Below are 24,149 nucleotides of genomic sequence, written 5' to 3'. Positions count from 1 at the left end.
CCTTCACAGGAGGTGACATGTGCACCACCGCATTGCCACTTCTCAGTACCATCCGGAGCTTCCCTTGCTCCCATCGGCTCAACCCAAAGGACTCAAACAGCCTCTGCATGAGACAAACCCGAGATACAAAGTCTGCAAAAAGCAGACCTTGCTGCATGGAAGAACAGGAATCGGGATTTAGACAAAAGCAAACGAAAGCTTAAACTTCGCAGAAACTACAGAAAGGCTGAGCTGTGGCTTGCCTTGCTCCTGTTTATTTTACCAGCCTCAGTTTGTTATGCCTAGAGACTTATAGCATAAATTCATTGACATTATCTAGAAATAAAATGGATGGATGGATGAATTTCTGACATCATTAAGGTCTATAGGAGTTCCGTGGAACTACAGTTTCACTCTGTATGTCTGGATAGCTATGCTTTCTTCCATATTCAAGGATCTGGAGGAGCTGTTTTCTTCTATATAAACAAGCATAGGTATTTTGTGCTCTGTACTCTATAACTGACTGCAATTTCTATACAGATCTAATCTCATCAGTGTAACTAATCCCTGGTAAATGAAATATAAAGAATAATTATCTATGATATCGCTCCTTCTACAAATCGAGTGTTTCCAAAATAGGCATTTTTTTCCATCCCAAGTGATTTGACCGCAATGTGTATACACTCCATAATTGTCAAGCAAGGATGATATTTACTTTCTACATCTATAAATGACAGCCAATAAAACAATTGTGCTGTGTGGTATATCTATGAAAACCTTGTAAAACAATACAATCAAGTCTGGCAACAAAGTCAATAATTTGTCAGTAAGGAAACCACTATTGGGCTTTCTCTTTCCAACCCTCCACCTTTCTTAAGCCCTTTTCTTCTGAAGCTTCACATTTATTTTCTTAATGTTTTTAACCTAGTGTCTGTGAAATTTTTATTGCTCCCTAGATAATGACATCTGATCTGAATGTAACCACACACCTCTTTGCTCAGCAACATTTGTCACAAACCATTATAAATTATCATGCTGATAGTGTGCATTGCTGGGAAACCGGAAAAGTTCCATAAATTCAAAGTACTGTATCAGTGACATTCTTGTTTATTATTTAAGTATAAAGTTTTACTAGATTCAAGATGGCTACATTTACACAGTAGGATACTTCAGCAACACGAGACGTGTACAGCTTGCACTAAGTGCTGAAAAGCATTTACCACATGCAACAAACACTGGGGCATTTTAACTAATATGTAGCCATATGTTTTGTCTCTTCTATTCATTTTAACCATGTTACTGACTCCAAAAATGCATGGCTGTTATCTGGGCTTGCTTGAGAAAAGCCAAAATGGCAAACAGAAACTACTTTTCCCTTAAAGTGCAACCATAATTTCTGTTTCTTGGCCTCCTGAAGAGGAGGCATAACACTCATTAAAGTTAAAAGTTAAAAAGAGACTGTGTGCTTTTTCATTATGTATGTCCTTGATAACAATCTGTGGTTGACATGATTGTATACTTCCAGTTGAGGCCCAGTATTTCCATTATGCTGGTTCAGTAGTTCTGGCTAGAAGATTTTTTATTAGATGAACCTAGCTTGTGTGAACATATTTTTAATTATTTGCGTATCTTTATTCTTCAAAACTGTGAAAGCTGAGTCCTTTGGAATGCTTCCAGAGAAACAGGAATTTTCACCAAGTTTGCTTGAAATTTAAAACACCTCAAACAGTTCAGATTGTCAGAAAATCAGATATATGTGAATTTTATTAGGAGTCATTTGAGAAACACTTACTCATTAAAGCATAGCATAATAAGTAGGTAAATCAAGGGCATATTTTTAAAATGAATTCCAAGCTCTAACATACAAAGAGACTAACTGGGAACAGCTTCAGTACAGCTAATACTCAGATGTGCTGCTTTCTCCTCAGAGAATCAACCTTTCACCAGTTTTACATTTCGATACATCTAGTCCTCTATATAAAGTAATATTTTTTTAAAGTTACGTAAAGTCTTTTGATTTTCTTGTTGACACTACAGAACAAGAAGATAACCTTTCCAAAGTCACATAATTTCCCTCCCTGGGCTCAGGGGTCCTTGTTATTAAAGTTGTTTTCAATGCTCACTAAAGTCTAAGATGCAATGAACAGCATTATAAAGAGGATTTTGGGAGCTAGGCCAGCAAACTAATCTTCTCCTCCAGTCTACTGTAATTGTATGGGGTATTTTTTGTTCCCAGACATGAATTCCCCTATCTCTCATTTTCTATCTGCATTTCATATTTAAGTGTTTATTAATTTCCAGTGCTAAACCTTTCAATAAACTAGAGTGTAACCTAAATTGCACATTTCTAGATTGCAGACTGAGTTGCTAATAAACTAAGTATATTATGAAATCAAAATGTACTTAGCTGCGAAACCAAAAATTCTTGTGATAGTTTTTATTGCATTAATCTCCTGCTGTACCCAATATTTGGTACAAGGAATGTGAATTTTGTAAGTAGACACTGAAATTTCAAACCACAGAGATTGTTGACAAATTCCTGTTGCTGAAATCATTTTCTGTTATTCTGGTCCTAAGTTTTTTGGCACAAATACAATCCCTCTCAAGTTAAAAAGAGCAGTTTTAAATGTAAGCGAAGTAGCAGCTGAGTGATTTAGCACAGCCTAGAAAACTAGCATTTCAACACAGACCAAATAACAGTAAAGTCATCACCATTGCACACTGCAAAGACAATGCAAACAACCCTGTTTAGGGACTTCCTTCCACCCACTTACATCTCGTTACTGCACTGGGCCCTCTTTCAGAGGAAGAAATAATGCAGAGGGGAGAGTGGACAATGAATATTGAGAAGGGAGCAATGGAGGGAGGGAGTCAATCCCTTCCCTGGACCCTGTTCAGCTCAGTCTAGCGGTGTTTAGCACAACACTATGCCACAAAGATTACTTGTTCTTTAAATAATTGTATGCTGTACACCACGCTACTGCTGTCAAAGACCATGTTGGTTTTGCAGCATTGGAAAAACCTGTATTCTAGCAAGGAACAAAAAGGATTTGACACTGAAAGATGCTTGACTTAATTTCCTAATCTCTAAGAGACAAAGAGAGACAGACAAATATTTTAAGGTATCAGCACTGCCTCACAGAATGAAAGCAAAACCTGTACCAAGAAGACACAGAGAAGTGAATCATTGCCTGAGCATAACAAATTAAAAATTAAAGAATGGGAAGTCAGCGTGTGAACATATGGTGTGAATATGAGCTGCAGCTTCAACACTATGGTAAAAACTCATTTTAACAAAGAGACAGTTTAGTTTTATGAGCATAGGGTTTTCCTGCATTATAACTCAACTATTGTACTGAAATGCTGATGTGTAAGAGATTACAGCAAACAGCAAAAAAGCAACTAAGCAGCATATTGCATCATTAAAGAACTTCATTTTAAGCGAAATCAATAATCATGATCTAAGTAATTTATTAAATGATAGGAACGAAGAAGTGCATGGTCAAAATTAAGTGCTCAAGTACAGTTGCTCTCTTTCTCTAAGTCAAATGCTCTAACCCCACGTCTGTTACAACCACTCCTGTTGATGCTGAGCATCATTTTACAGGACCAAATCCTGTAAAATCTTGAAAACTTCCATGAAATGCCAAACACCAATGGCTATTGAATTTAATCTGTTTCTGACATGCAGAGAAACCCTTGACTGGTAGCATTAATGAACAATAACTCTCTCTTGCAGTTGTCAGAAGGGGATGAAAAAACCATGATACTCAAGAAATTTTAAAAGAATGAATCACTAAAATATTTTCTTCATGAAACATGTAGGCTGAATTTAGAGAGCATGTTGAAGAAGGGGATGATCTGACCATGTGTTGCCTTGTGCAAGCTCTGTGGTTTACAGATTTGGAGAAAAGTGTGGAACAGCTTCTGTGAGGCTCTGACTCCCCTTCTCACTCTTGGAAATAGACGGCTGAAGGCAATGCAAGCACAGGGAGCAATGGGAGCCTCGGCTGCCTCCCTCCTCCTCGCAGGGCACTACAGTAGAGCAGGAGGAGGGGAAGGAAAAGCTACTGGCTATAAATCAGCAGCAAAGGGAGAAAGGGGAAAATATGACTATCAGCCGTGCAGCCCACTGCCCCTTAATGGGTGAGAGTAAATACCAGACTAACTCTGCATTAAGAGGATCTGGCAATTTATAAATTGCCTTTTTCTGCCATAGGCTGTTTGTAGCTGTGGGGATACAAAACGAAAGAGGAACTATTTTAAAAACTCTTAGAGAGCAAGGAGGCCAACAAACACGGAACGGTGCCTCATTCTAATCACACCCCCAGAAAGCGCGTCATCACCATCCTCCGCTGGCCTCTCCCGTCAGGCAGCCCCAACTCAAACATACTTTTATAAAGCTCAGAAAGTTGCAAAGATCTTTCTTGAACTCCGCCCCTAAGGATGCTCAGCCGAACACTTCCTGCACCTTGCCGCAGCAAACACCGCCCGCAGCCCCTCGGCAGCGACGGGGACCGGCGGCGAGCGCGCAGCCCAGCGCGCAGCCCAGCGCGCAGCCCAGCGCGCAGCCCAGCGCGCAGCCCAGCGCGCAGCCCAGCGCGCAGCCCAGCGCGGCGGGGGCGGCGGCGGCAGCGCGCCGGCAGGTGGCGCCGTGTCGCTCCGCAGCGCGGCCGCACTTACTTGCAGTCGCGGTCCTCCAGGTCGAAGTGGGGGTTGAAGTTAATCATGATGCGCTGGTAGGGCTCGGGGGCCTGGATCAGCCACTCGCACTTTTGGCTGGGGTGGTAGGACTGGGGGTAGCCGGGAGAGGTGAGGTACCCGGGGTTTACAATTTTGATGGTGTCGCCACACTTATCTGCAAGGGAAACAAACCGATTGGCTTTTTTCAGTTCCCCCCGGCAAGCTCCCAATTTCATCCCGCAGCAGCAATCCAGCCGACTGCCGTGGGAATGCTAGGGGTGAGGGGAGTCGAAGCCTTCTTCAAACAAACTTTTGCTGCATCCTTATACCTTTAACACAAAGGTGTCCCTGCTACATTTTACTGAAGATGCCTGCCTCTCCATGCCCATCCTTAAGTCCAGCAGCTGAGGAGGCAGCAGGTAGCAGAGCATACCTCATTTCTAAACAGTATGCATTTAAAAAGCTCCCCCCCTGAACAAACAGTGCCTCTTACAGTGTTAAAACCTTGCATCCTCACAACAGCATTCATGTTGGCTCAGAAAGCTGTATGAGACACAATTGTTTCCAAAAAGTGTAATCTTCTTAAGCATGAAGTTTTAAGGAAAGCTGGGAAGAGGGCTAAAAGGATGCCATTTGACCCCCTGCCCAGCTATGGGATAAGCCTGGTCTGTGTCACTGACTGCTGGGATTGCCTTGGTGGATCCAAGCACATTCACAGCAGACCCTCCCTTTATCAGACCATAAATCTAGGCAGGTTGAAACTATCTGTGCTCTTCAAACCCAGGCTAGCAGAGAACAAAGTGGTTTCAGTGAAGCAGAAACCATCCACTATTTATTCCTTCAAGGAAGTTTGTTCATGCTTGGAGACTGCATCAAAGTAATGGAGCAGAACAACATCCTTTCCTCTTCCCTCCATCCCTTCCTTCCTCCCCCAAGAACAACAAAGATTTATTTTGAAGAGCAAAATAGTTGCAAAAGTTTCCAAAATCATCAAGTGTGACAGTGAAACGTGGTATGTTGCATCTTGCTCCTTTGGCCAGGATTCTCAGGGTTGCATTTTAAGGTTCATAGGAAAAGTTTACAGGGGTAAGAAATCCAATCTACATAGTCACTCACTTCACTGCCCAGTGCAGGTTTGTTTTATCACTTTTTTACTACTATGGACTTCTTTCTATAGACCTTCAGGGAGGAAAAAAAAATATCTTTCTTCACACACTGACTGTTTAATTTTGAGCGATAAAATATGACAGTAATCTACAGACAGGAAGAATGCCCACACTAAAGAGCAAGACTATCTATCACTATGTCCCAATAATGGTACATACAGGCTGCAGTGCTGTTTCTAATACATTCCCTGTGAAAGCAAAATGGCATTTCTCTCTCTCAGCATGAATTTATAAATGCACAGGATTTTATTGTAGGAAAAACAGGTCAAATGGAAATGAATGAGGAAGTGCCCATCAAAAATGCATAAAGCTATACTCTTCGTAGAAATTATTTGCCATAATTAGGAGGGAAGGGGATGATACGTACTCAGCTGTATGATCAAAGCCCAGATATTGCTAAGCATGTTGCTGGGAAAGACTATCTTGCAAAGGCAAAACAGAAATAAATAATAAAACAGGCTGTTTTCCCCTGACCAGAACAAAAGGCATTGCAGCTCAAAGCTCAAAAGCTGTCACTGGTGATCTTGCTAATCTGCTGTCTGAGGCTCTCAGGGAATCTTGCATTTTCCTCCCTGTGTAAGCACACTCGGAAAGTGATCCTGTCTCATTAAGCCCACTCCAGCCCTGCAAACAACATGGCAGAGTCTGGCATCTGTTAAATGCCTGAAATAAAGCAGAGCTGCTTCTAGTCACTTGACAGAGTCACTTCAGGGGACGCTGAGGTGGACTCACTACCACCACTGCTCCTTAATCTGTGACTTCTGGGAAAGTGACAGTGTAATAAGATAATGTGGTCTGCTAGACTCCCTGGCTCTGTGCAATCTCTCTCACACTTGATTAAGAAGAGCAGTTTCTAACGACTTTGGACCATTAGTTCTAAATAAGGTTAATGAATTAATTTAGCGGACACTAGTACTGCATGTAGGTGAAGGCAGCATTAGTAAGTCTGCCAGGTTACAGAGGAGGTTAATGGCCTTGGTGACTCTGGCAGGGCCACCACATTGACCACTCATGGTGGAGGCTTCTGCCCAGCAACCCATCCTACTCTCCTTCTTTCAATGGAGAGAAATGATCAACAAGAGCACTGGGTGGCCTCTCCCACCCCTCAGAGGGTGCAGGCCTAGGGGAAGTCCTGGTTTGTCTGGGATTTAGGGAGGCGGCTGCCCACACCCCTCACCCAGACTGGGGGTGCGCAAAGTGCACCTCTGGGAGCATCCCCAAGCTGGGCTTGGCACACGCCTCTACCACCTTCACTCCTGCACCACAGCACTGGAGGAGGCAGCTCATCCTGATTAAATTAAGCAGCCTCCTCAAAACATATTGGGAAAGAGATTAACTTCCATCATAACACACACGATTTTATTACTCTCTCTTCCACAACACTCCACTTGCGGTCCCTTATTAAAACAATATACCAGCGTAAGTGGAGGGTGCTCTCTTCTTTTAATTACTTTGATTGAAAACCCAGTCAGGCAAAAGTAAATATTTGATAATTAGTTAATAATAATTGCTCAGGATTTGTCGGGAAAGGCAAACTCACAAGAGCTGTTTCATATGCGAGAGCTAAACGTCAAGCGGTCTCACAATTAGACCGTCTTTAAAAACGCTTCATGCAGTGAAATATTCCTGGTGCCCTGGCATTGTTCGGGGAAGGAGGAGCACGCTGCTTTTAATTAGTTGCGTTTTCAAGGGCTGCCTGATAGTACGCTAGCTACATCAGTCATTTGTTACGGGATTTCTCTCTTGGAAGGGAGTCTTGAGCATTCACGGAGAAGCTCAGCTTCTCTCTTGGCACTGTGCAAGTTGCACGTAAACTGCAGACTTAGGAAAAGGGTAGTCTAGCGAGAGACCTCTCCATTTGAGGACTACCCGCAGGTACACGCACCGCTAGTAAAAGGCACGATGATCTGATATCTTACGCTTTGGAAAAATCAAGGGAGGAGACGAAGCCTTCCCTTCAAAGTGTTCATTATCTTTCAGATATCGAAGGCGAGACTTATTTAATTGCCTATGGGAGGAAACATTATTAAGATAATTGGCTGTCCTAATCTAGTGAGAACGAGCAGCCTGCTTTACACAACAACCCAAAAGAGCGGAAAATAACGTCGGAGGGCCATGCCACAGCGGGCGGTCCCCGGGCGCGGACCGCGCCGCCTCCCTTCTCCGGCAAAAAGTTCCCCCTAGCCGGGCTCAGGTCGGTGCCGGCCCCACCGCCAGCTCCCCGCCCCGGCAGCCCCGGAGCCCAGCTCCGCAGCGCCTGCCCGGGCTGAGACCCGACGTCCCCCGTGACACTTACCGCTTCGCAGGGCCCTGGCGAGGGTGAAGGTGAGGGCTGCACAGTGCAGGAGAAGTCCCCAATCCATTTTCCCTTCCGAGAGCAGGGAAAGGAGGAGAAAAAAAAACAAAAACAAAAACAAAAGCCCTCTGCGTACAACTCCTCGTAGGTCTTAAATCCGAGCGCCGGAGTCAGGAGCAGAAAGAGCGGTCCGCAAGGGCAGTCCCGGGGGCAGAGGGAGGCTGGCTTCTTTCTGTGTCTCAACTCGCCCGCATCCTGTCATTTAGCTCCGGTTCCCTCTCCCTTTCCCCACACTTGTTCCTTTTCCAGGCGTTACTGCCCCTGCCATTCCCAGCGAGACTAGAAAGCCAAATGAAAACGAGGGAAAAACAAAAAAAAAAGACAACAAACACACAAACAAGACAAGACAAAAATCCTCGCGGCTGCTGGCACCTTGGGAGCGCTCTGCCGGGGCGGGCTCCGGGAGACGGGGCGGGAGTGCTCTGCGGAGAGAAGGAAGGGAAAGTGGCCGTAAGCGGGGACCAGCCGGGTGCTGGAGTTTGGCAAACTGCGTCCCCCTCGCCTGCCCCGCTCTCCGGCGGCCGCGCCTCCCGCGGGACCGGCAGTGCCCGGCGGTGCCCAGCCGGAGCGGCGATGCCCGGCGGTTCTGCCCGGCCAGGACGGCGGTGCCGGTGTCCCGCACTCACCTGCCCCGGCGGGAGGCGAGCGAGCGCGCTGCCGCCGCAGGGACTCCCGGCCGGTTGGGGAAGGGAGAAGCGCCCGGGCGGCTCCTGCTCGCAGCCTGAGGAAGAGGAGCGCAACTCAGCGGCAATAAGAGAGGCCGAGGAGCCGCCGTCTCCCAAGCCTCAGACCCCTCCCCCTCCCCGCCCTCCTCCTCCTCCTCCTCCTTCTCAGCCCCTCAAGACATCGGCAGCGCGGAAGAACCAACAAACAAACACGGCAAGCCCCAGCCCTGACACCCAGCCGGGGCGGGGGCTGGCTCGGGGGGACGCAGAGGAGGAAAGGGGGGACTAGAGGCGGCCTCCCCCGCCACGGCAGGTAGAGCCGATCCAGGCGGAGGCACCCACCTGCGCCCCGCCGTCCCCCCGGGCTCCTGCGCGGCCCCGCGCAGCCCTGCTCTGCCCTGCCCTGCCCTGCCCTGCCCTGCCGTGCCCTTCCCGGCCCGGCCACGCCGCCCCCACCGCCCCGGCCCCACACGCAGACGCGCACATACACGCACCCTGCCCGCCTCCCGGCCCGCTGCCTCCGCGGTGCCCCGCGGGCACCCTGCCCCGTACCCTCCCGGGCCTTCCCCTCTGCCGCCTTCCCTCCTCCCCTCCCTTTTTGTTTCGTGCGAGTGTGCGGCCAAGCACCCGGCCCCATGCGTGTCCCTCGGAGTCCCTGCTGTCCCCCAGTGGGACACGACCATCCCTAGGGGCTGCGCTGGTGTGGGCTGGGCAGTGAGGACTCCCCGTGAAGGGATCCCCAGGTGGCAGGCTCACACGGACCCACTGCCCTTATCCCCTTTGCCTTTCTGCATCTCTGAGGGGTTTCCTGCACCCTGTCCCTCCCGATCCTCTTCCCATGCACCCTCTCAGCCACCCTGGCTGTCATTCCCACCTCTCTCAGCTTGCTGCTTTGCCCCTCAGGACTGTCCGTCTCTCATGAAGGCTCTTGAGAGGCTGAGGAGTTGCTGGTGTCCCCCACGCTGGCTCTGCTCCCCATAGAGGCTATGCAGCATGAAATGCCAATTGGGGAGTGTGTATCTCCTTCTGAGTAACCCCCCCACTCCCTGCTGGCACCAGGGGACAGGCACAAAGCGGGGACATAGTGGGCTCTGAATCCTGCTGCTTTGGCTGCACAGTCTGGTGCTCACCAGCTATGGAAGCCAGCCCTTCCTTGCCCCATTGCCCTGCCTCACAGGCTGTCCATGCACCCAGGGAGTGATTACCTGGCGGAAGCCGACTGCTTCTTGTGAAGCACTTTGAGCTCCCCCTGTATGGAGGCTATCCAGTCGCCGGGGTAGAGAAGAGCTCTAAGGCTGAAAGCTGAAACACTGTGTTAAATGGTCCCCAAAGATGGGTCAGCACTAAGAAAATGACCTGCGGCCAACGGTGGGTGTCAGCCACTCTCATCTCCCAGAGCAGAGTTTGAAAACAATTTGTTACTGGTGCACAGCCCTGGCACGCTCTGCTAATGTTTCATCAGGAAAAAGGTCTGTTAGGGGACCTGCTCCACAAGGAGTCTTTCTGAAGGATGCAGAGGGAAAAGAGTTGGGCTTTGCTGGAGGCAGGGTCATCCTCCTAGTGCAGCCGCAGCAGTAAATCCCTGTCCACTCTGAGGATGTAACTATGTCTGAAATAGTTTTCAAAGATAGTTGTAAGTCTGCAGCCACACAGATTAGCTACAAATGTGTTACATCTGTGTTCAGAAATTATACACAGATTCAGCCTCCTCCATCTCTTTGTCTCCAGTCCCAAGTTTAAGCCTTCCACTCTCACTCTGCCTCGCTGCCCTTTTGAAGCCCTGACTTTAAGGTCAACTGAAGTCTGGAGATTAAGTTCGTAGGAAATCTGTCTGCTGGTTTCATGCTGCACAGTCTCTCATCACTACTTTCTGAGTTTTTGCCAGACATTCCCCTTCTTTTCTGTGATTGCAGTTCTGTAATATCATGCGCTAAAGGGTGGTTTGATCCTGTTATACTCTCTGTACACTTCATTCTTTCCTTCCTTTGCCTCTGCCCCTACCCTTGCTCACGCCCGTGTCTGCAGGCAGGCTGGAAACCAGGCAGGCTGGAACTAGTCCGACTGAGTTATTGGGTTCAGTCTCATTTCTCTGTCTTTAGGTAGTCTCTGGATCGTCATATGCAATACTTATTCATTTCCTTGATTGATTGGGATGTATATTTTATGGGTAGCACATTAAGCCCCCTTTATATTTTTCTTCTACAGAAGTTCCCAGAACAAGGGGGAAGGGGAGAGTTAGCAGTGCTTTCTGATTATTAAAACTCTCATGCTGCTGGCCAGTCCTTGAGATAAATTGGTTCCGTCCTGAAGCACATCATAGTCTGCAACTGACAGAGAGACAATATAGGTTTTAAAATAAAGTACATCTATTTTTGAAAACAGAAATCATCTGCTGATGGTAGCTTACTGGGGGATTGTGGAAGTGTATGCATACATGTTTGTTTTAAAAACTCAGTTTCAGAAGCCAAGATTAATTCTGTAAGTGAAAAGTAGTAAGCATATACCCAGAGAGCATATATATAAAAAATTACATTTAGCACATGCCAGTGATGGCTCTCCTGCTTTGGGATTAGCATTGTCCGTTGGGTAATTTCTGTGAATCTGCGGAGAGGAAATGCTCATTCGCAATTGTATGCCATAAAAATGATCCAAACAAACCAACCAACCAGCTGTGGTGTTTTCTCCATTTGTTTTCCTATCAGATTAACAAGTCAATTTCTGCAGATGCAGGCACAGTGTGTTAGCAGCTAGTGTATTTTAAATAAATTCCATTCTCTGAAAGAAAAATTAAACACTTAAATGCAGACAGAACACGTACACTAGTGAAGATGATACAATGTGATAAATTGTAAGACTAATTATGAAGGTTGTTTTTATCACCTCAGCCTACCTTGTAACCACTAATCTATATACCAAGGTTTATTTCAGAATGCTCAGGTCTCAAGTATTGGTGTTTGCTCCTCTTGCACAGAGCTGTGCATCAGGCTGCAAGGACAGTTGAATAGGAATGGCCTCTGTTGTGGCTGATGTGGCCCATGGAGGAGGATTTCTGCCTTTCTTCAACACTCCATTGGCATTTTGTATTTCACCCTGCAATTTTTTGGTGTGTGTTTGTTGAATTCTTAAGGTCTAGGAAATGCAGCAGAGCCTGGTACAATAACATCATTTCCTATCATACTGTGAACAGTATCAGTCTAGTCTTTCTACCCATTTTTTTCTCTCTAGTTTCAGATCTAAGTGCAGGTTTCTTCCATGTATGAATTGCCCTGAAATGATGAGTGAAGACATTCTATCCTTGGTTTACATAAATTTATCTGAAAACGTTCAATCTTTAATGATGTTGAATATAAACTGAAATCAAATGAAACATTCAGAAGTCTCTTTTTATAATCCACTTCTCACATTTTAGTCATGGTATTTTGGGTCCTGATCCTGCAACTGCTTACACGTTTGTTCAGCTCTCCATTTTCACATCAGTAATGGGATTTTATGGCAAGGATGAGTTAGTGTTACAAAGACTGAATCTGAATCCAGTGTATGTAAAAGTTAATGGAGTGGCTAGCTCTGGGGTTTGGGTTCAGGCCCATCTTTGCTTCATAATTTGACTTTGGTGTTTATAATGCTTTTTTGAAGATTGTCTGCATTTCTGTTATAAACCTGTTTCTCAGGAACTTTGTAATTCAGCCATAAAAAATATCTGCCTTAGGCTAAATCATGTAATATAAAACTTAAAATTCCAAAGGAAAAAACAGTTTTCCCATTTTAACAATAGCAGAACAGAGCAACTTTGATGTTTACTCCTTTATGTACTCTCATGGCACAGTAATGCATTTAATTAAAAACTAAGTTGGGCAAATGAGTAATCCATGGCTGAAGACACTTTTATTTGGTATTATTTTTAAAAAGAAACACAACAAATTACATCCATCTATCACATTAAATGCCTGAAAATGGACACTTCCTACAAATATTTAGTGGAGAATAGAAATATATTTGCTTTATGAATAGTGCCTACTAATATCTTCATATATAGTCTGGTGCTCTCTAATGTCCTAATCTCTAATAACCTCTCTAATGTTCTCTTTTTCTTTCACTTATCTTCTCCAATAATCTCTCCAAAATTAGGCTTCTGTGTCATCTTCTCTCCTGTTGCTTTGGCCATATGAATCACTACCTGGGTTTCTGTTGCTTACTGTACTGAACCAAAGCTATTTACCCTTATCTTTAAGATCAGACATACATTTTCCCTTGTCTATATCTCTCCTTTCTCAACCCTTTTATCTCCTACATCTTTTATCCTCCTACTCAGTCTCTCACACCCAGAGCTTTTTCACCCTGTCCTCTCACGTTACACCTCTTTTCCACACACAGCCACATGCATCTAAATGATCCTTCTTCTTTCACTGCACATCTCACCCTTTTCCAAAGAACCAGTGCAAATACATGTGTTTTTATAAACCATGCCGTTTGATTTATACATTATTTAAATTTACATATGGCCATGCATTGCAAAATACACTCAGATTCCATACTCCATTGGATAGGGATCAGAATCATTTGCATTTGCATCATCTCCACACTGACTACATTGTTAGGGTTAGAGTGACTTTACAAATATCTTACCAAACTCCTTGGAATCACAACTGTGCCATCTCACAAATGCCTTATCACAACATGTTCATCATCCTGTCTAAACACATTCCACTCCAACAAATTAGCACAGCCCAAGGCTTTATTAGCTGATTATCTGATTATCAAAAGTCAAATGTTTTCATCTGTGTCAAAGGCAAATCATCACACATATCATTCTACTCCCATTTCCAATTTGACGACAAGCCCGTCAGGTTTATCCTAGGCCTAATTCCTCTTCTGCTTGCATTGCTACACCTGCCAAAATCTAAGCTTGGTCACCACCAGATTGTCCCACTCCATTTCTTCAATAATGTTTGTATATTTTCAGTGTAATCTGCTTTTTATCTGAAATAGGAAGTGGAGGACATGCACAGCATATGATTTACAGTAGTGTCCTTAATAAGAACATCTGATCAACTCAAGGGATTCTGAAGTAGCTGTTTCCATGAAGAAGGAAGTAATACACAGCAAATCCACCCATATGGACTAAGAATCTGATTATTTTTCCATTGATGGCAATGGCAAAGCCCCACTGACTTCAAAGGAAGAAAGCAGGCCCGGTATGATGATAATGGATGCCTAGATTATAAACTTGTTTTTATCAACTTCAGTTGTTTCCATCTGGTTGCACAATGGGTACATCAATGTCTGTGTTTACACTAAGATAACTGCTGTAAAAAGCCAAAATAATAGTTCCTTTCAAAGTAAGGCTTTGCCAGACTGAAGGTCTGTAATCATTAAGAAATAGGTGAAAGTAGTGTTAGATGTATCTTTGTATTTCTTGTCTTGCTCTATTTTTTGCCTGGAAAATTAGTGTCCTGCTCGTATAATCTATTCATCTGTAAAGGCCCATGTGATTATATTGTATTATTGAAAATTATATGCCCTACTTTATATGTGTTACATCTGATAGAATAATACTAGGAGGGTTGCGATGTTATTAGGGAAATGGAAGCTGTCACGGCGGCACTGCATGGTTGTCATGCACCCCCTTTAGCTACAGTGCAGCAATCACTGTAAACAGGCAGCCGCACTGCATCCATTACCGATCAGATCCCCGTTCTCAGTCATTTTGCATCTTTTTCAAGAGATGTTCTCTATCATAATTTTCTTTGTCACTTATTACAGCTGATGTTAAATGGCTTTTCAGCTAAATGCTTGTTTGGGTTACTTATTAGCTAGAGAACATTTACATTGGCAGACTTTGATGTTATACATGAGATGGAGAATCCATTTGTAGGCTATAGTGGATTAACTAGAAATTCAGGGGATTGTATTCAAAGGGATTAAGTCTTAGGCAATGGATTACCTCCAGTTGGTTAGGTTCATTGGAGGAGTTGGAAGCAACCCCTAACACACAGATCTTCATTCAGGCGATAACATATAATGGTAGGAGTGTTATTCAAATTAACTAAATATAATTAGTTTATATGTCTGCTGTTGTTGGTCTTGCACCTTAAGAATATGGACTGTGGTCTGGAAGGAGCTCCTAGGCTCTACATGGTTGAATTTTGTTTAATATCAGGGCTTGAAAGTGGAAAGTGAGAAATGTATCTGGTCTGATCTAATGGGTTCATTTTCAGAACGTTGGTTTCTTTCAGTATTTTCTCCTTATTGCTATGTTTGTAGAAATATTGCTCTGAAATATTGTGTCTTGTAAAATTGCTTTAAAAAAAATAAAAAACAACCCATAGAGTAATATTTTGTTTTGTTACTTTGTCAAGAACAAACAGTTAAAACAGAAAGACATTTTGGATATGGAATATGGGTGGGCGATTTTTTAAAAACTGAATTTGTAGGGTGCAGCAGAGAGATGTCAGAGAAACTCAATGGGAGTGATAGAAAACTGGACTGGCAGACTCCTTGGTATATAACTAGAAAAGGAAAAATAAAAAGTAAAAGAGAGCCTGAAAAATGACTGACTGTATACTAAATAATGTTTTAAAAGGCCTCACCTTTCTTAGAAATTTGTTGTCTTTCTCCATTCTGTCTTTTCTACTGCATTTTTACCTGTATTGGACCATTTAGTTGTCAATAAAGTCAACTGAAGAATTGCTGTTTTGAGGAAAGTTGCCTTAATGATTTTTACTTATTTTGTGGAAAAACATGTTTTCTAAAGAAGCTTCTAAGCAATAATCAAAGCAGTTTTCAACATGTCTCACTATCTTCTCAATCTTATTTCATCAAAAGGGTAATGCAATCTTTATGTTAGATTTCTCGTAATCTCCCAGGTATGGTTTTACACTTCTTAGAGACCTTTCTGGAGTCTAGTTTTCATCGTGGGTTCATGATTTTACGTAATTCAGATGCGTTATCATGAGGAGACACACAGTTTTCCAGGTTGTCATAGCAGCTAAAACTTTCCTTTTTGTGAAATTGTCACCAGGCCCTTGGCTTCTTGTAACCAAATAACCAGAAACATTATTAGTTTAATGAAGAAGCTCTCCAACAGGCTGTTTCTAAATCTGTAAGTTATCTGTCCAACAAGTATGTCACTGCTGTGTGCAGTATTTTATTCACAAAGGCCATCTGGACAGCCTTGACAAAGGATTCATATCATTTGCCAGAGAACATCTTGTTTGCTGTGAAAAAAAAAAAATTCAGTGTTTTTCTAAATCGATCCAGAGACGTTGCTTTTTTTGTTCTCAACTGCTCCGTTGGCTTTACTGTGTTGAAGCTTCTTTGTCGCCATCACAGAATTTGTAAACATGACATTGTCTTATTTTTCATCCCTGCAGTTATAATGTTACGCACATTTTTGCTCTTTAAGATTATTTCAGACTCTGATTAGTATTAATAACAGTCATTGATTTATTCAGGTGAGATTTCTGTTTGAATGGAAACTCCCTGACATTTATATGCTATGTTGTTTTTGAGATTTCCTTCATGGCTTGTTCATCATGCCATAGCATATCATAAAATCTTCAATTATTTTCTCTTCCTTTGGGGCATATTCTTCCATCACAAAGACCTTAACAAGTAATAAACAGATAAAAACCAGGTACCACGTATAGACTGGAAAAAGGTCAAAGCCCACTTTAACAGCTTGGCAACTGCATGCAGCAAATCCAAAAGGTGCTTGATTTTTATTGACTGGAAGTAGGATGATTTCAGCTAGGCAAAAAATACCATGCTGTGACCAATGGCCAAGAACCCCGCTTCAAATTAATCCTGCAAGATACCGAGCAATCTTATAAAAGACTGAGTAACCTCAGCTGCCATACAACACGTAACTGGAGCTGCTGTTTTACAGCTCCCTAGTAAAACACTGAGCATCTTGCTGGAAAGCTCTGTATCCTTCATGCAGAAAGTTCACACATTAATATAAATTCAAATGTTCTTTCACCCAATTACCCATAATTAGAAAAGGGCTGCTAGACCGTTGTGATACAGTACTTGGATGAAATGTTAGAAAATTAATGAAATTGATTTTTTGACATGCGCAGTATCACTCCTTGAATTTAATTAAAATATCATTTTTGAGAATGAAGAGAACTTGGTGGATTTATTGAAAATCTCTCTTTTATATTTACTGCCTTGATTTTTGTCTTACAACATAATTTTGTGGCATACATATATGATCCTGGTACAATCAGTACAAATGTGATACATTTTGCATTCATCACTATATTCAGAATCTCTCAAAGTCTCCATTGAAGTATAGACACTCTGTTTCAGAGAGTTTAAGATGAATTAAAATTTAAAACCAAAGTGTATGAATGGTTCTTAATTATGTAAATGTGGTACTTGGAAAAAAAATATGAAGTTTGTGATGAGACAGTGTTGACAAACAATTTTTGCTTTTAGATGTTATCTTTTTTATGGCTAAAGAACTGTGCTCATCCTTTCAAAACCCCAGTTTTTTGCTGATTAAATATGAACAGTTTGTACCCTGACTGTTTTCAAAAATAAAAACATAGCTTAAAAGTTAGTATCTCTACATATGGTGGCAAGACTGCGTGTAGATGCTACAGCCCAGCAGAAGGACAGTAGCAGATATTTAAAAGAGGCTGGGGACATTTGTGGGTAATGCTTCGCTCAGTGAAGAGGAGCGTTCCTGGGGAAGTTAAGTTCACTATTATCATCTGCTGCTGCATTCTGGCAGCACGCTGTGGTGTTGCCAAGTGAAGCACACTCAGGTTCTTTAGCCAAGATATTGACCTATTGACTTACTGCCCCAGAATGAGAACGCTGCCAGCCATAATCAGCTCTCATTGAAGAGAAAGGCATTACAAACATTGAAAAGAAACAATTCCTTGGCAACTCATCAGAAGATTTACCAGAGAAATACCGAAATAAGTCAGTTTTTATGGGAGACTGTGCAGCTTGTCTATGCCCTATGGAGAATTTTGTTTTAATGAAATTCAACTTAACATATATTAAAATGGATTAGGATAATTTTGTTCAATTGTTAACCTATTTTTGAGTCTAAATAAATGTTTATTTTTCCAAAGGATAGAACAAGCAAAGAGTGTTGCTCTATAACTTACAATCATTCCAGTCCCCACTTATATCAACTTGAAATAACTTCATATTTTAGTGAATTAAACAGGCCATAGTTAGACTGATAAACTAATGAGGGTGCGATGTGGACCTGAGCACTACTGATAACTGCCAGCATGATTCCAGCATGTTTTAATCGTTGTGAGCTAGTGCTTGCAGGCAATGCCTGGGTGAGCTCTGGGAGTTAGCATGGGCCAGGGACCCCTCCCCATAGGAAAGCTGGACAAAGCTGTTCTGTATAAATGAGACTGGGTTAGTTGCCATCAGGCCAGAGCATGGACCCTGACCTGTCTCATCAACTACTATAGACATAGTTTTAGTAGCTGCACAGACAGTTAATACATCTTTGTAAAAACAAATGCTGTCCAGCAAATGGAAAACTATCAGAATAAGAATTAACTGAAATGAAGGGCTGCTTTTTTGAGGGAATGTTTTATGGTGTGGAGAGGAAGCAATCAAAGCAAAGGGTGACCCTGTGTACTACAACCTGTTGCTCAGCTGCCTGGTGTGGAGAGCAATCCCTGTGCTGACACCTGGGGACTAGGCCCTGCAGGCAGTGTTTCTGGGAGGGTCTTGATAATGAGGACAAGAAAAGGATTCACCATCCCTCTCCCATTCAAATTCCTATGATTAAGCTGCTAGGTGATAGCCCAGATTTTTGCATGTTGCCAGGTCAAGGTGCACAGAGCTTCCAACTGCTTCGGCTAGCGGAAGGTCTAGGAAGTGTTTCAGCACTCAGCAGTGTGAGCTGCTCTTTGGCAATGGGGGCTGGTTTTGGTGTCTCTTACAGTTTCAAATGTCTTACTGGAAGGAGGAGGGTGCTTTTGAGAGGGACAGAGGGGCAACACCCCATATTGCTGTGTTGGTCTGCTCCCCCACCACATCCAGGTGTGGCTCACATTTGCTGTCAGAGGAGCATGCATATGCTTCCACCACACAGTAGAAGCCTGTTGGTGTGACAGTGAGTTCTGGAAAAACACAGAAGGCAGTGGGAGATGAACCTTCTTATGCCATATCTCCTGACTTTCTCTTCCAGGTCTTGATCCTGTCCATCGTGGTGCCCTTGTTGCCCCTGTATGCTGGATCACCCACAGATTTTCCCTATCCCTTGTGTAAGACATAGTTGGGTCCTTCTAAGCTCGCTTGGACCAATTAAGAATGAGTTAGACTTTGGAGGGTGGATAGATATATTAGAAAACTGGGCAAGGTGAAGGTAAGAAATGTCTTTTAGTCATTGCCTTTGGAATACTCTCAGGAGAACTTTTTTTTTTTTTTTTTAGCTTCTGTGGTGCTGCCAGTATGGCCTGTGGATGGTGCAATACCCTGATGTTTCTTTTGGGGCATTGGGCTGTCCCTCTCCTCCTGGAATTTCTTTTTGCATGCTGAAAGGAGGGTTGTTCTCTCTGTGAGGCCCAGCCTGGCCTGGCTGGCTCCACATACTCCTCAGACGTTAGTTGACATGGTGTTAACAACACTTGTCGTCAGGACTGGGTCCATAGGCCAGGCTGCTAATGAGGAAACCGCTTTACGGCCTCAAGAGTGGGATTTTAATAAGTGTGATGTGGAGAGTATACACATGCCCTGGAGTGTTGTGTGAATATTTTGGGTTGCATGTGAGCGTACGAGGTCTTCTGGGTTAATGTTGGAGGATGGTGACAGATGGAGATAGCTAAACATGGTATGGCCTCATCCATACTGCTCCTTGGTGGGAGCTAACCCTAGGATGAACCCAAGCTTCATCTTGAAGACATGTAAGGAGAATAATCCAAACCACTACAAAGGAGAATGCAGAGCAGACATCAAGGGCCGAATGCTCAAGGTTGTGCTCTCGCCCTTTTTAATTTCATGGGTTATGGATATCCACTGTCAGCCTTTGCTGGAACTTCTGCCTTTCCTTGGCAGAAAGCATGGGTCTATTGCTTTAACAAATTACAGTATTATTAGTATCAGCCTAGAAACACAATTTGTAAACAATTTTATTTAAACAGCCTTACTAGCTCCTCTATGATCCATCTCTGTGTGCTGACACAAGAAGGTGTCTGAATTTCAAAGCCGGTGTGGTTTGAGTCACGTACATCCTGGTGAACCACGGTCACTATTGCTGCTGTACACTATGTTCTGATTGCTGTTTTGCAAAGACATTAATGAGTTCCCCAGATCAAAGCCGGCTCTTTCTCAGCATAGTTTAACATATATAAACAAAATCTGTTGCAGTAACTGTGAAATCATTTGCATTCATAATTATAGTGTTTTTTCTCATAAATTGCAATCATATCCAAGAAAACATATAAAAATAGAAATACATTACTTATGCTTTATTGTTCAAAGTGGATTTCTGTTTTATCAAGCTGCAATGATATAAAAAAATACATTTACTCAAAACAAGAAACCTGGAATATCATACTGTGGCAAGGTGGTGACAGATCAAAATAAAGAATAGTTTTGTTATCTCTTAAAAAGGAGCTGAAACCTTTGAAATCACTGTCACTGTAGTGTTAAAAGCCCCCAAATAAAAACAACACCATGCTGTATAGACATGAGATGACATTATTCTAGCTGAGGGCCTCAACTCAACCAAAACATTTGAATTTTTTATAAGGTTTTACATTTTTGATGAAAATACCTTAGTAAAAAACTGTTAGTAGATTCTAAAATATGTCTGTCAGATAGATATTCAGGTCTGCAATGTCATGAAGGCTCTTGGAAGTGACGGTGGATGTGCAGTTGATCAAAAGTCTCAGCCGATTTAAAATGATCAGTAAAATTCAATTAGGCGAAGTAGAGACTAAGGAATTGAAATGTCTCCTTTTCTATCCAAGCACCTGCATATCTTTAGGAATTTAAATTATTGTTGGTATATATAATCTATATAGGAAATAATGAAATATTTTTCCTTCCAAGAATTATAAATTGCATCTAACTCCCATTTACTCAGGATGTTTGAGACAGAGGTATTGTATTCAGATAACAAGGTCTGGACTGGTCAGCTGGAGCAACGGAGGAAGGAATTTGATACTTGGTCTATTATAAAAACAGAATCTGCCACTGTTACTTTCATAAAGTTGTAGCTTAGTCCTCAGTATCTTACACCATTTTGGCAGTTTCACTACTGATGGAGCATAGCTTTATCTGACCTGGATACAGATAACAAAATTTGTCTACAAGAAAAGATTTTTCATCGTTCTGCATTGAATACATACTAGTATAACTTCTGACTGCGGTATTCTACTTAAGCTTCCCCCTATGATGGATGGTTTGGCTGCAATAAGAAGTGACAGGCTTTTACCATCTCAGGACCAAACAGAAAGTCCTTCTGGAATTCAAAAGGAATTTTTTAATGTCCTAAGAATTCCTCTCTGTAGGTCCTGGTTTTAGCTAGAACTAGAAAATGAGGTGCTGAAATGTAATAAATAAGGCTATTCTCTTGAGCTTTCCAAACCACTTTTGCTGACCCAAGAGGCAGGTCAGAAAAATATTGAATCCTGGGAGTGCTTATCTGAATGACACATTTTGAGGAGCAATGGGTCATGGATGGAATTGTTAAAATAAGAATCCAAAGTTCAAGGCTGTTTAGATGGAATTCTTGGTGTCAGTTTAGTGTAATTTCATGGGGAGCCCATAACTCTAGTGCAACATTAATGATGATGTTAAAAAGCTCATGAATACAGATGCAATTACTATGAGATTCCCAAACCAGTCTTTTGTGACAAGCGTGGTGATAATCCAAAGCTAGGGAAAAGTGAAGGGTCATTTACTGTGCCAAGCTTAACACATTTGGGCTCTGTTGGAGTAGTTGGGGAAGCCAATTTTGAAGCTGAGAGCTGTTTGTTTTAAAAGCATTGCTACTGCATCCTATTTGTTTAATTCTAGAGCTCTAACATTATACTGTCAGAAATTGCTTTGAGAGTTCACTTGGCAGGAGGTATTTTCTCAAGAAGATAGGACCCAGGTCATTTCACACTAATTCAGTGTAGAAGCCAGATTCAATAGGGAGGGAACCATCCTTTTGGTGAGGAGGGAGACAGAATTTTTGCCAGAGAAGCTATGTAGTGTGTTCTCACTTGCTCCCATTGCCAGCCAGGCAAGCAGCTGGTTTCCACACGCACTATTGTTTCCAGTTGGTCCTCATCTGTAGCCCCATATAGAGCACATCACAATAATTAAGTCTAGAATTTACAAAGGCATGGATTGGAGGTGGCACTGTCCGAAGCCAAGAAGGAATATGATAGATGTGTAACCAAAGCAGATATGAAATGCTGTCTTGGGCCCGCAAAGCCACCTGCGATTTCAAATAGCAATAGGAATCCAAACTCACTCCAGGTCGAAACCCTCCCAAATGGGAAGTGGAAGAGAAGTAAGATTGCCCCTATTTTCCCTTACATAATAGTACCTCCTCCGTCTTGTCCAAATTAAGCTTCTGTCGGCTTGCCCTTATCTAAGTATTAATCTCTGCCAGGCACAGGCAAAGCAAAGATGCTGCACCATCTGGGTTTGATGAAAATGAGGCATAGAGCTGCGTGTCATCTGCATCTTGATAGCACAACAGTCCAAATTGTGTTATTATCTCTCTCAGCATCACATAGAGGAGGGGCCCTAAAATATAGCCTGGCAGAGCCTGTGTAAAAGTGTTCTTTGGGAAGATGAGCAATTGATCAAAATCACTTTCTTTCATCTCCTGGGGCCCAAACCTGTTTTAGTTGAAGCCTAAAGCAGTTTTACAGTTGAGTTCAGTGGGAACTGGAGTTGACATTTGGAGAGGAAAGAACAAAATCGCTTAAGTGAGTGATAGCATAAAAGCTACGCTGTTTATCACAACCAAGGACCATGAGTATCAAAGCCTGCTGACTGATCTAAGGAATTAAAACTGACATCTGAGATTTTGCTCATCGCTAGGAGAAACCAGCAGTCAGTGAGAATAGAATATTCTCTGTGCTATTCTCCTAAGTCAAATTAATCTGAAAAAAAAAGGAGGAAGGACAGATTAAAGTTCCAGACTGGTTCATCTATCCTCATCTTCCTTCTTGGAGACCCTTAGAAAGGAGATTGTGGAGCAATGTGATAACAACAGAATTGCAATGACAGTTTTTGAGAAGACCAATGGCTATATAGTTTTGCAAAGATGCTATCTTTAATTCTCATGAGGAATCAGAAATATCTGATCTCATGCATTTGTCAACTTGGTTCCAAAATCCAGTTTGCAAAATAAAGTCCTTCCTCAAACTTCAAAACAGCTGCTGCTTAAACTGGCTGACATATTACCAGAGAAGAGGTCACATTAATCTCTTCCATTCCCAGCTGTGTGACCATAGTGGAGACACTGCTTGTCGTGGAGAGCACTGAGGGTGAAGATTGCCTTTGTCCATCTCCTTACCCCCAGGTAATTAATTGCAATGAAGTAGATTGGCTTGGCTTGGCTTCCTCTGTAGGGTCACATTTATTCTTCTGAGTGGAGACCCAGCTTTCACTACTCTTTGGGGTCTGCACAGCTTAAAAGCATTATACATTTCACCTAGGGTGACACTCAAAAGGTGTATAAAAATGGGTGATGACATAGATGCAGGATGAAGTTGAAGGGAAGAAATAGTTGCTTGTAACACAATTCCCTCAGTTCTTACATTTTTATTAAACACAGCATGCAAGATGTGCAAATGTCCTGATGGAGAGAACACACGTGTTCTACAGGTCATGCTTTACATCAGTCTGCACATATGTCCTTTGAATGGGATAAAAGATTCTCTTCTAAGAAATCTGGGATACAGGCTCACATGAGTTGAAAGAAAATCTTTATGGTATTTTAATCCTAGCAATTTTCTGGAAATTTGTGAGGGGAAAAAAAAGACTCAGATTAAAAACTTAAGCTCTTATACTAGTTAAGAAAACCCAGCATTCTAACATGATTAACATTAATAAGTAGCGATTTTAAAAGCGGCGAAAGTGGCTAAGCCATGGTGGAGCTGCATTTTAGGAATTTTAAGATAATAATTTGAGTATTAAGCTGTGAGAAATTGGTCTGTACCAGAAGGGAGCAGCAGGTTTGATAACTAATGCAGAAGGTGAAGCGGAGAAAACAAAATCCTCTACAGAACCATGATTTAACGTAATAATGATGTGGGGATATATGTGAAAAATATGAGTTGAAGTATCTATGCCAGAAATGGCTGTTTT

The 24,149-nt window shown here is 42.7% G+C and overlaps 1 protein-coding gene across 4 annotated transcripts in view; it reads right to left on the bottom strand.

The window, feature by feature from the left end:
* NRP1 (neuropilin 1) overlaps positions 1-8,938 on the bottom strand; it is a 115,085-nt gene extending 106,147 nt beyond the window's left edge. For all 4 annotated transcript variants that reach the window (XM_065627623.1, XM_065627624.1, XM_065627626.1 and 1 more), the window contains exons 1-3: positions 8,811-8,938; positions 8,125-8,606; positions 4,663-4,837 (exon numbers count right to left, since the gene is read on the bottom strand). In XM_065627623.1, the coding sequence (XP_065483695.1) occupies positions 4,663-4,837; positions 8,125-8,191 (242 nt within the window). In that variant the 5' untranslated portion in view covers positions 8,192-8,606; positions 8,811-8,938. The remainder of the gene's footprint in view (positions 1-4,662; positions 4,838-8,124; positions 8,607-8,810) is intronic.
* Between the last annotated feature and the right edge of the window lie 15,211 nt (positions 8,939-24,149).

The sequence above is a fragment of the Caloenas nicobarica genome, chromosome 2, assembly GCF_036013445.1.
Source record: "Caloenas nicobarica isolate bCalNic1 chromosome 2, bCalNic1.hap1, whole genome shotgun sequence".
Classification (NCBI taxonomy): domain Eukaryota; kingdom Metazoa; phylum Chordata; class Aves; order Columbiformes; family Columbidae; genus Caloenas; species Caloenas nicobarica.
The sequence above is the reverse complement of the archived record's forward strand: the minus strand, read 5'-3'. Positions and strand labels throughout refer to the sequence as shown.